This window comes from Microcebus murinus, chromosome 7 (genome assembly GCF_040939455.1).
Source record: "Microcebus murinus isolate Inina chromosome 7, M.murinus_Inina_mat1.0, whole genome shotgun sequence".
Classification (NCBI taxonomy): Eukaryota; Metazoa; Chordata; class Mammalia; order Primates; family Cheirogaleidae; genus Microcebus; species Microcebus murinus.
The window spans coordinates 66,958,158-66,971,190 of NC_134110.1; the positions used below are offsets into that span (position 1 = coordinate 66,958,158).

At 37.5% G+C, this 13,033-nt stretch overlaps 1 protein-coding gene across 2 annotated transcripts in view; it reads left to right on the forward strand.

The window, feature by feature from the left end:
- Positions 1-13,033, forward strand: part of VIRMA (vir like m6A methyltransferase associated) — a 72,323-nt gene that overhangs the window by 15,452 nt on the left and 43,838 nt on the right. For both annotated transcript variants that reach the window (XM_012772850.3, XM_076005155.1), the window contains exons 3-8: positions 2,545-2,631; positions 4,394-4,442; positions 6,318-6,486; positions 8,561-8,683; positions 9,247-9,519; positions 11,709-12,849. In XM_012772850.3, the coding sequence (XP_012628304.1) occupies positions 2,545-2,631; positions 4,394-4,442; positions 6,318-6,486; positions 8,561-8,683; positions 9,247-9,519; positions 11,709-12,849 (1,842 nt within the window). The remainder of the gene's footprint in view (positions 1-2,544; positions 2,632-4,393; positions 4,443-6,317; positions 6,487-8,560; positions 8,684-9,246; positions 9,520-11,708; positions 12,850-13,033) is intronic.

Genomic DNA, 13,033 nt, shown 5'->3' on the forward strand with positions numbered 1-13,033 from the left:
GTAGAGGAAGGCAGAAGGGCCAGAGGGCACAAGAGAGCAAAAGGAGATTGAACTTGCTTTTTTCTTAAATAACAAGCGCACCCATGCTAACTAACCCACTATGGGATAACTAATCTACTGCCCAGGTAACACCATCAATCCATTTATGAGGGCAGAGTACCCTCATGACCTAATCACCTCTTATTAGGGCCTACCTCCCCACACTGTTGCATTGAGGATTAAGTTTCCAACACATAAACTTTGAGGGATACTTTCAAATGATAGCATGATGTGAACATTTTTTCAGTCTCCTGAACTTAATTGCCACATTGCCTTTCAGAATGACTGTACCGTTTGTACTTTTTTTTGTTTGTTTTGAGACAGAGTCTCGCTTTGTTGCCCAGGCTAGAGTGAGTGCTGTGGCGTCAGCCTAGCTCACAGCAACCTCAAACTCCTGGGCTTGAGCAATCCTACTGCCTCAGCCTCCTGGGTTGCTGGGACTACAGGCATGTGCCACCATGCCCGGCTAATTTTTCTATATATATTAGCTGGCCAATTAATTTCTTTCTATTTATAGTAGAGATGGGGGTCTCACTCTTGCTCAGGCTGGTTTCGAACTCTTGACCTTAAGCAATCCACCCGCCTTGGCCTCCCAGAATGCTAGGATTACAGGTGTGAGCCACCGCGCCTGGCCCGTTTGTACTTCTATCATGTGTGATATTCTGAATGAAGGAATCTCTTCGATAGTACTCTGGACATGGTACTTTTTACCATTTGGTTTTTATATGAACAAGAACAAAAGATGTGTTTAAAGCCAAGATATTAGTTGAGCCTAAGGAATTTTGGCCAGTGGTGCTATGATACGGTATCTTTTACATGAAGTGTACCAAAATTTCAGTCAAATACAAATTAAATAGGCTTTATTCTTAACTATATAATCTATTTAAAAAAGACCAAAATATTTGTGTAAATTGCTACTGTAGACATTTCAATTTAGGCTTAAAGTCACAATTTAGGGCTGTGATGCTAAGATTATGATTATAGCCTTGTGTTAATGTGGATTAAGTTGAAATCAAATTGCAATTACAATATAGAACTTGAGGCTGGGCACAGTGGCGCATGCCTGTAAACCCAGTGCTTTGAGTGGCTAAGGCAGGATTGTTTGAGCCTAGGAGTTTAGGACCAGCTTGAGAGACATCATGAGACCCCATCTCTATAAAAAAAATTGTTTTTAATTAGCTGGGCATGGTGGCTCTCGCCTGTAATATTAGCTATTCAGGAGGATGAGTCAAGAGGAATACTTGAGTTCAGAAGCTTGAGCTTGTCGTGAGCTATGATTGGGCCAATGTACCCCAGCCTAGGCGACAGAGTGAAACCCTATCTCAAAAAAACAACTTGATGTTAGTTAACCCCTAATTCTTTTTGCTAATGAAAGGGAGCAGTGATATAAAGAATTATACAATTAGGTATCATAACAATTAGCATTTGCCTTTGAAATAAATTAAAAATTTTAATTAAGGTAGATACCATGTAGCAGATGAAAGATACTGGAATAAAATTTTATTTTCATCTCAGTGTGGGGTTTAAGATTTTTAAGAAAAACAAAACAATTTTATTTTCAGTAACAGTTGTCTAGTTGAGAATTGGATGTGAATAAAATTTGTATTAAGGCCGGGCGCTGTGGCTCACGCCTGTAATCCTAGCTCTTGGGAGGCCGAGGCGGGCGGATTGCTCAAGGTCAGGAGTTCAAAACCAGCCTGAGCAAGAGCGAGACCCCGTCTCTACTATAAATAGAAAGAAATTAATTGGCCAACTGATATATATATAAAAAATTAGCCGGGCATGGTGGCGCATGCCTGTAGTCCCAGCTACCCGGGAGGCTGAGGCAGAAGGATCACTTGAGCCCAGGAGTTTGAGGTTGCTGTGAGCTAGGCTGACGCCACGGCACTCACTCTAGCCTGGGCAACAAAGCGAGACTCTGTCTCAAAAAAAAAAAAAAAAAATTTGTATTAAGGTTACATACATATATAAAATGTCATATTAAGATTATGCACGGTGGCTCATGCCTGTAATATCCGTACTCTGGGAGGCCGAGATGGGAGGATTACTTGAGCTCGATAGTTGGAGACCAGCCTGAGCAAGAGTGAGACCCCCATCTCTCCCAAAAAGAAAAAAAAAAATCAGCTGGGCATTGTGGTGTGTGCCTATAGTCCCAACTACCTGGAAAGCTGAGGCAGAAGGATCTCTTAGAGCCCAGGAGTTCGAGGTTGCAGTGTGCTACAATGACACCACCGCACTCTACCCCAGGTGACAGAGTAAGACTTTATCTCAACAACAGCAGAGAAAACCAAGGAAATTGAGTACCCCTTCTCACAACCTTCTACCCTTTCATACAAAAAAAAGAAAAAAAATATTAAATTTATATTTTTGTTATTTAAATCTTAGGAATGTTATATTCTAATTCTAGAATTGCTCTTAACTTTGTACTTACTATTTTTTTTGTTTGTTTTAATTTAGGAACTGATTATTACAAAGGCTAATATTTTGACTTTGTTTTATTCACAGGGAGACATCGCCACATACATTTCAATTAGACTTATTCTTCAACAATGTAAGCAAACCAAGTGCTCCAGTTTTTGATAGGTTGGGAAGGTATGTACCTGCTAGGTAATTTCACTAGTAACTTACAAGTTAGTAAGCAAAACATTTTTATTGGTTAGCTAGAAGAAAAGGATGTGTCTGCTGGTAGACCCAAGAATGCAAGGTTTAATTTTATCAAGGCAATATTAAAGAAATGTCTCCTAAGGAGATGTTGAATATATTTAACAAAATAAAATTTTAAATGTGAGAAACAGTCCCCATCTTTTGTTTGCTTTTTACTCATACATGCATTTCTGATACATGTGAAACTTTCATACAATTTAATAGTAACCATATAATTTGGAAAAGATAAACATATTGTGAGCTGATATTTTATGTGTCTTTTATATCATACTACTTTGTAATTTAAAATTCTGCAGTCACATTTTGTAAAATGAGACTTTTGTTAATAGATACTTCCTTTGTGTATTATTTAATACGTACAGGTATTATTAAAACTGGTTATGATATCTGTAAACAAATTGACTATTAAATATGTTTACTTAGAACTCATTTATAAAAAATGTTAAAAGTAGGCCGGGCGCGGTGGCTCACACCTGTAATCCTAGCTCTCTGGGAGGCCGAGGCGGGCGGATTGCTCCAGGTCAGGAGTTTGAAAACAGCCTGAGCAAGAGCAAGACCCCGTCTCTACTATAAATAGAAAGAAATTAATTGGCCAGCTAACATATATACAAAAAATCAGCCAGGCATGGTGGTGCGTGCCTGTAGTCCCAGCTATTCGGGAGGCTGAGGCAGTAGGATTGCTATAGCTCGGGAGACTGAGGTTTTTGTGACCTATGCTGACGCCACGGCACTCACTCTAGCCTGGACAACAAAATGAGACTCTGTCTCAAAAAAAAAAAAAAAATTAAAAGTAGCTTAAATGTAGGAAAGCTTCTGTCAGAAATTGACAGTTTCTTAGACGTCATTCTTTTATTGATCCTTCTGTCATTTATTATTATTATTATTTTTTGAGACAGAGTCTCACTTTGTTGCCCAGGCTAGAGTGAGTGCCGTGGTGTCAGCCCTAGCTCACAGCAACCTCCAACTCCCGGGTCCAAGCAATCCTGCTGCCTCAGCCTCCCGCGTAACTGGGACTACAGGCATGCGCCACCATGCCCGGCTGATTTTTTTCTATATATATTAGCTGGGCAATTAATTTCTTTCTATTTATAGTAGAGACGGGGTCTCACTCTTGCTCAGGCTGGTTTCGAACTCCTGACCTTGAGCAATCCACCCGCCTTGGCCTCCCAGAGTGCTAGGATTATAGGCGTGAGCCACTGCGCCCGGCCATTTATTATTAAATTATATTGATAATTTTACCTTTTTTAAATGAAGGGAAACCTAGATAATTAAAAGCAGATGGTTTTTAATATTTTAGGGTGTTTTTATGTCACTAGCCACTTGATAAAAATAGGTGCTTTTCTTACATCTTGGTTATAGTTTGCATTTTTGTGTAACTATAATGCAGTGGTCCTCTACTCTGGCTGTATATTAGAATTACCTGGGCTGCTTTTAAAATAATATTGATATTCGTACTCAGCCCAAACCAATTAATTCAGAATTTGGGGGGTTGATTTATTCTTTTTCTTGATGTATTCTTTTTCTTGATAACATTTTGGGGGCAGTAAATTAAACCCAAACTTCGTGGTTTATCAAATCAAAACAAAAACGTAGCATTTGATTACATTAAAATAGTTGAATTAAGGAAGACTTTATCATCTATGATGTTCAGTATTTCAGCCTGTGTTTTTATTCCCACTCTTTTTGGCAGCCTGGAATATGATGAGAATACTTCCATCATCTTTAGACCCAACTCAAAGGTAATTGTGGAAGTCAGTTTTCAACTTGTCATTGCTGTTTGTTCTCACCTCCATTCAAAGTTTGTGATCCAAATAAATTATTGATGCAGAATGTAAGTTTACTTGGTTTTAGTGCTGCAAAATGTCATTTCTTATCTGATTCCTCTTGCATTCAGAAGCTATTTTAAAGTGGAATAAAGACATTGTAACGTCATTCTCTACCTATAAAGCTTTTTCTTCCCCTAGTTATATACTTGAATGAGGAAGAGACCAGCATTTGTGCTTTTCCTTTTTTATTAAGGAGAGCAAATTAAGAAGATGATAGGCAAATTGTTATTAGATATTACTGTGCCTTAATAATATTAATATTTCATATTTATGAAATAAATATGAAATTAATTAATATTTCATATTTAATTAATATTTCATATTTCTCCTATTTTATCAGAAGTATGCCATTTTTTTTGATACAGCAATTGCCATTCTAGAAACAGCTAATGGAAGATCTAAAATGCAAAAGTAATTATGATTTAGTATGGGACTACAATTGCTATTTGATTTTGGGGGTGGGCATGATTATTTAATCCTCTGCATCCTGTTTATTTATTTATTTATTTTTGAGACAAAGTCTCACTTTGTTGCCCAGGCTAGAGTGAGTGCCGTGGCATCAGCCTAGCTCACCAGCAACCTCAAACTCCTGGGCTCAAGCGATCTTTCTGCCTCAGCCTCTCAAGAAGCTGGGACTACAGGCATGCACCACCTATGCCTAGCTAATTTTTTCTATATATATTAGTTGGCCAATTAATTTCTTTTTTGTATTTATAATTAGAGACGTGGTCTCACTCTTGCTCAGGCTGGTTTCGAACTCTTGACCTTGAGCAATCCGCCTGCCTTGGCCTTCAGAGTGCTAGGATTACAGGCGTGAGCCACCGCACCCGGCCTGCATCCTATTTAGACTAAAAATTATCATTGTTATCTGTTTATTTTCCTCCCAAAGGGATTTCTGCTGAGAGTCTGTCAATTCCTGGGCATAGACTTTGAGCCTTTCTTCTGGTCCCCAGTGTCCCTGTATAGTCCAGCATGGAGAATATTAAATTCTGTCTTCCTTATTGTGCCTCCAGAAGGGGCCCCAGTAATGCTTATAACTTCATCTTTACCCAGTATGGTGGAATGTAAAGAGAACCCAGAACTCAGGGGCTTTGGTTTCTAGAGCAGGTTCTTCTTCAGACACTCTGATTTTTTTATTTATTAAAAGGTAACAATAATATTTGTTCTAACTGTCATAGTTGTAAAGATCAAGCCATTAAGATAGATCAGCTTTAAAAAGCATAAAGTTATTTTTATTTTATGAGGAAATATTGAGGGTTAATGGCATTGGCAAAGTCTTTGATATTTTTAGGAGAAAGTTTCTTTGTAAAAACAATTTAATGCCTTTCGGTTCCCTTTTTTAAGTACAATATTGGTACATAAAGTTTACCTGCATATATGATTTGGGCATGTAAGAGGAATGCTATACAGTTTTATGAACTTTGTCATTCTTGAGGCTGGACACAATTTGTATTTGTGTTCCCATCAAAGAATCCTATAACTATTGAGGTTTAATTTGTTAACTAGCAATAACTTCCATTTAATTTTATTCTCATTTCTCTTCTCTTGGGTGGGATTCTGGTTAAACTTACAGGATTGGGGAAATGCAGTCTTAGGACAGGTGTAGTTATGATAATCATGGAGAACCATATAAAAGCTGTACCTCTTGGTAAATTTCACCAATTTGACCTTTCCATTTACAACATACTTTTAAAGATTTTAGTTGAGCCACAAACTAATTTGATGCCAGTTTACTTCTGGCATATTAAAACATTAATTTGGAAGGTTTTTTTTACCCCTACAAACCAGGTGAATACTGATGGTCTTGTGCTAAGAGGCTGGTATAACTGTCTGACACTGGCAATATATGGATCAGTGGATAGAGTGATAAGTCATGACAGAGACTCTCCACCACCACCACCTCCACCTCCACCACCTCCCCAGCCACAGCCAAATTTGAAAAGGAATCCAAAACATGGTGAGAATTTTAAATTTGCTTTTGTCAGTGAAACTTATGTCCATTATATTAAGAAAAGGTAATTCAAAGAACTTATCTACCTTTTGAACTTTGCTTAAGACTTGACAAGATATCTGTCAGTCTCTTATTCTTTCCTATAGGAATTTCTTTGTATGTTGGTGTTTAAAATTCATTTTCTTCCTCTGCTTTCCTACAGAGCTTTTTATTATTTTATTTTTTTTATTTTTTTTGAGACAGTCTCACTCTGTTGCCCAGGCTAGAGTGAATGCCTTGGTGTCAGCCTAGCTCACAGCAACCTCAAACTCCTGGGCTCAAGCGATCCTTCTGCCTCAGCCTCCTGAGTAGCTGGGACTACAGGCATGCGCCACCATGCACAGCTAATTTTTTTCGGCTGAATTCAGATGATCTGCCCGCCTCGGCCTTCCAGAGTGCTAGGATTACAGGCGGCGTGAGCCACCACACCCATCCTAGAAAGCTTTTTAAATTGACCTAAGGGGATTTTTTTTCCCATTTAAAATATGTTAATCATAATACAATCCAGTAGCTATTTGTGGTTTACTATCAAAATTATCTCTAAACTAATTGAAGAGTAGGCAGTAAGTTTGATATGTTTTCTTGGAATACTTATGTTAATAGGAATTTCTTTTCAGAAGGTATTTCAAGTTTTTAAGATGTATAAATCTTAACTAATGCAGATTTTTTTTTTTTTTTTTTTTTTTTTTTTTTTTTTTTTTTGAGACAGAGCCTCACTTTGTTGCCTAGGCTAGACTGAGAGCTGTGGCATCAGCCTAGCTCACAGCAACCTCAATCTCCTGGGCTCAAGCGATCCTACTGCCTCAGCCTCTGGAGTAGCTGGGACTACAGGCATGTGCCACCATGCCCGGCTAATTTTTTTCTATATATATTAGTTGGCCAATTAATTTCTGTTTATAGTAGAGATGGGGTCTCGCTCTTGCTCAGGCTGGTTTCGAACTCCTAACCTTGAGCAATCCACCCACCTCAGCCTCCCAGAGTGCTAGGATTACAGGCGTGAGCCACGGCACCCAGCCAGTTTATTTAACTTTTTACTTTAACATAATTACAGATTTACAGGAGGTCGCAAAGAACTGTACAGGGAAGTCCTGTGTATTCTTTAGCTTCCCCAGTGTTAACATTTTTTATAGCTATAATACAATATCAAAATCAGAAAATTGGCATTGATATAATCTGTGGAACTTGTTTAGATTTCACCAGTTAGACATGTATGTGTTTGTGTGTAGCTTGGTGCTTCTTAATGTGATATGTAGCCTTATATAACCTCCACTATAATCAAGATACTTAACTATACCGTTGTCGTAAAGTTTCCTCATATTAACCCCTTTATAGCCGTATCTATCCCACTCATCTGTAATTTTGGCATCCACTAATCTGTTCACTATCTCTATAATTATATTTTATAAAAGTTACAGAAATGATATACTATATCTTTTTGAGATTGACTTTTTTCATTCAAGATAATTTTCTTGAGATTTTGTCTACTTTGTTATATATATATCAATAGCTTGTTTTTTTTATGGCTGAGTTGTATTAATAGTATGAATGTACAATAGTTTATATACTCTCACTTGTTGAAGGACATTTGGGTAGTTTCCCTTGTAGTTTTCGGCTATTAGAAATTGGCTTATATTTTTGGCACAAAAATTAGTCTTCATTTCTCTGCGATTATGCCAAAGAATGTATACATTTTGGTATGTGAGAAGTCAGAAATTCTAACTTTACCAATATAGTTTATTTAGCAAAATTTCTGTAAAGACAGTAGGAAGGAAAAGATTATTATCAGTAAATTCTGAGGATGAAAATCTCAAATGATGAAAAGGATTTTTTCATGCATTCATCTCCATATACTTTAATACAATCATCCCAAAGTCTGCCTGGAGGAACCTGCATGTAGGAAAAATTGGCCCTTTGTATACATGTGGGTTTTGCATCCTGTGAATACAGTAGTTAGTGTATAAGAGGACCCACACAGTTCAAACCTGTGTTGTTCAAGGGTCATCTGTGAAAATTCTTTTTTTTATCTCTAATAAAACTCTAGCTGATGGGGAGAAAGAAGATCAGTTTAATGGAAGCCCTCCAAGACCACAGCCAAGGGGACCAAGAACTCCTCCAGGACCTCCTCCACCTGATGATGATGAAGATGATCCTATGCCTTTGCCAGGTATAAATAAAATCAGTGCTAGGTGTTTTTTCTTCTCAATTAGTATTAACAAGTGTTTTTTGATTAAAGAAGTTACATGCTGGTAATCAAAAGTTGATGAATCTCCCCCACCCCGTGCTGTGCAATATTTCCTTGTGTTTTTCTATTGATAAGTGAACTTCTTTAAAAAACTTAGTTAATTCATTTGAAGCTGTGCCACCATTACTTTGAAAATAAAGTGTTAATTTGCTATAGTGACATGTACAAAGGAGCACCAGTTAAAAAATAAGTAGTATGTATTGGAAAAGAGAAAAATCTGTGTAGTTACTTAATACCTAAAAAGAAAAGGATTTGTTTATGTTACTAGAACATAAAATAGTATACTTTATTAATTCTCACTATATGAAGTTATACAATGTATATACTTAATGTTTTTTTAAAGCAAGTAATTCTCCTACCTTTTTAAAGGGTATTTATGAGCTAAAACATCCAAAATATCACTAAGTAGTTGCCTTATTTAATCCTATTGTCTTATATTACTTAAACCATTAAAATAATCTGTGCCTTAAACCTCAATTTTTCAGGGTCTGGTGACAAGGAAGAGGATGCTCCTCACAGAGAAGATTACTTTGAGCCCATTTCTCCTGATCGGAATTCTGTTCCCCAGGAAGGTCAATATTCTGATGAAGGAGAAGTAGAAGAGGAACAGCAAGAAGAAGGAGAAGATGATGAAGATGATGTAGATGTCGAGGAAGAAGAGGATGAGGATGAGGATGATCGCCATACAGTAGACAGCATTCCTGAGGAGGAAGAGGAAGATGAAGAAGAAGAAGGTGAAGAGGATGAAGAAGGTGAAGGTGAGCTATGTTAGCTACGGCTTTTGGTTTTAAGTACTAGAAACTTAATTAAGTGGAACTTTGAAGAATGCAAGAGAATTTATAGCAAAGATAAATTGGGCCGGACATGGTAGCTCATGTCTGTAATCCTAGTACTCTGGGAGGCCAAGGCAGGAGCACTGCTTGAGCTCAGGAGTTGGAGACCAGCCTGAGTAAGATTGAGACCCTATCTCTATTAAAAATAGAAAAATTAGCCAGGCATTGTGATGTATACCTGTAGTCCTAGCTACTTGGGAGGCTGAGGCAGGAGGATCGCTTGAACCCAGGAGTTTGAGGTTGCAGTGAGCTATAGTGATGCCATTGTACTCTACCCAGGGCAACAGAGTGAAACTCTCCCTCAAAAAAAAAAAAAGATAAATGGGTTTCAAGAAATCCAAGAGTCTATTTAACAAAAGGGGGGAGAGGGGAGGAAGAGAGGGAGAAAAAATATTTAAAAAAAAAGAAAAACTGAGGGTCAGAATGTAGCTGGACTTCAAAGCATGACTAAAAATGAGATTTCCATCTTTTCTTTGCATTTTGTGTCTGCTTTATTCTCTCTCTGTCAATTAACTGTTATTTATTTACCCCACAGCTTTAATTTCCTCTGTTTAACCAACCAGTCTGAACTACTTGACTGTTATCTCAGTCCCATTTCCAATTTCCTAGGAAAGAGATTCTGTTTAGCTTGCTACAATATGAGTTGCCCCTTGATACCATCAGCTTTGGCCAGGGAAACAGGGTCATGTTGCAAATGCATGTTGGTTAGGGATTTGGTGGCTGTTTTTCAGAGTAAGGAATGATGTTGTAAGCTTATTGGGATTCTTAAAGATGTCTGCCAGCTAGATATTTTAATAAAATGCTACATTATTTTTAGAAATTCAGGGAGAAAAGTCTCAGTTACACAAGGACATGTGGCAGTATGATGCAGTCCTTTAATTAGGCTTTATTTTTCCTTTGATAGCAAAACATGAGAGATATTCAAGCTAATTGACTCTTCATTTGTCTAAGAAATAGCATGTAATGTTAAGGCATTTATGCAAAATGACAGATAATCTGCCTTGGCTTTTTTCTACAGTAGTGATGTGAGAATGAGTGTCATTTTAGAATCGCAGGGCCCCTCTTACAAAATACACAAATGACTGTATTATTGAGTGATGCTTTTCTTAGCTTCTCTTATCCCCAGATCACCAAATAATCTTTTTTAAGTTTTATTGTATTTGAGTGGCAAAAAGTATTAAATTTCAGGCAGGCAGTTTTCTTTATCAGAGGGCATTTGGGTAGAGAAGGTGAGAGAATGTTGCTGGCTTATTTATTTTTTAATAGAAGACATCTGGCTTATCTCAGTGTGGATCCCCTATAGGCCATTATCTTTTCAAATACCATTGTATTGCTAAGGCTAAGCAAAGGAATGTCAAAAGAGGGCTGGAGGAATTCTCTGGAAACAATCTCTCAAGTGGGCAAGCTTAATCTCTTCCCTCCTGAGAGAGGTATTTTTGTTACTTTGAGGCATTTCTTTTTTGTTTTGAGATAGAGTCACTACCTTGCCTGGGCTAGAGTGCCCTGGAGTCAGCCTAGCTCACAGCAACCTCAAACTCCTGGGCTGAAATGATCTTTCTGCCTCAGCCTCCCAAGTAGCTGGGACTACAGGCATGTGCCACCATGCCTGGCTAATTTAAAAAAAAAAAAAAATATATATATATATATATATATATATATATATTTATATTTTAGTTGTCCAACTAATTTCTTTCTATTTTTTTAGTAGAGACAGGTCTTGCTCTTGCGCAGGCTGGTCTCGATCTCCTGAGCTCAAAGGATCTTCCCACCTCAGCCTCCTAGAGTGCTAGGATTGCAGGCGTGAGCCAGCCACTTTGAGGCATTTCTAATATTATTTCTGTGAGGAAAAGATATCTGTTACAGAGTGTGTTGTGAAGCTGAACACATATGATAGAAGAATTTGCTTAAGAAATTTGTCTGTAATTATTCTATTAGAAATTATAAAATGTTGGTAATTGTGGATAAGATGTTGGGGCAGAAATTAATTTTGTTGAGAAAATTATTAATTCTTAATGTTTGCCATACTAATAAATAAACTGTTTTTTGATCAACCAAATTTTATGCATGAAACAGCAATGATGTAATAATTAAATATTATTCAAACTAATTTTCAGGGGATGATGGCTATGAACAAATTTCCAGTGATGAAGATGGAATTGCTGACTTGGAGCGTGAAACATTTAAGTATCCACATTTTGATGTTGAATACACTGCTGAAGATTTAGCTTCAGTTCCTCCTATGACATATGATCCATATGACAGGGAGCTTGTACCACTCTTATATTTCAGCTGTCCATACAAGACAACTTTTGAAATAGAAATCAGTAGACTAAAGGATCAAGGTCCAGATAAAGAAAATTCAGGGGCGATAGAAGCCTCAGTGAAATTAACTGAACTATTGGATTTGTATCGAGAAGAGAGAGGTGCAAGATGGGTAACAGCTTTAGAAGAAATTCCGAGTTTAATAATAAAAGGATTAAGCTATTTGCAATTGAAAAACACAAAACAAGACTCCCTTGGCCAGTTGGTGGACTGGACCATGCAAGCTTTAAATCTACAAGTAGCCCTTCGCCAGCCCATCGCCTTAAATGTCCGACAGCTCAAAGCTGGGACCAAATTAGTGTCCTCACTAGCAGAATGTGGGGCTCAAGGAGTCATGGAACTGCTGCAAGCAGGAGTGATCAATGGATTATTTGAGCTTCTGTTTGCTGATCATGTATCATCTTCTCTTAAGTTAAATGCTTTTAAAGCTTTGGACAGTGTCATTAGTATGACAGAAGGAATGGAAGCTTTTTTAAGAGGTAGTCAGAGTGAAAAAAGTGGCTATCAAAAACTTCTGGAACTCATACTTTTAGATCAGACTGTAAGGGTTGTCACTGCTGGTTCAGCTATTCTTCAAAAATGCCATTTCTATGAAGTCTTGTTAGAGATTAAAAGACTTGGTGACCATTTAGCAGAGAAGACTTCATCTGTTCCTAATCACAGTGAACCTGATCATGACCCAGATGCTGGACTTGAGAGAACAAACCCAGAATATGAAAATGAGGTAGAAGCTTCTATGGATATGGATCTTTTGGAATCCTCAAATATAAGTGAAGGGGAAATAGAAAAGCTTATTAACCTCCTAGAAGAAGTTTTCCATTTAATGGAAACTGCACCTCATACAATGATCCAGCCTCCTGTTAAGTCTTTTCCAACCATGGCACGAATTACTGGACCTCCAGAGAGAGATGATCCATATCCTGTTCTCTTTAGGTATGATATGTTTGGTGTTTGGGAAATATGTTTCACAAATCACTGGAAGCAATTGCATGTGGTTGATTTTGTTTTTTATCTGTTTGTAGGTAATGCATATCTGTGTAAGGATACTTGATATTTCAACTTTCCAGGGACTGGAAAGATAAATAATAATTGTGCTAATACAGAGAGAATTTGTGAA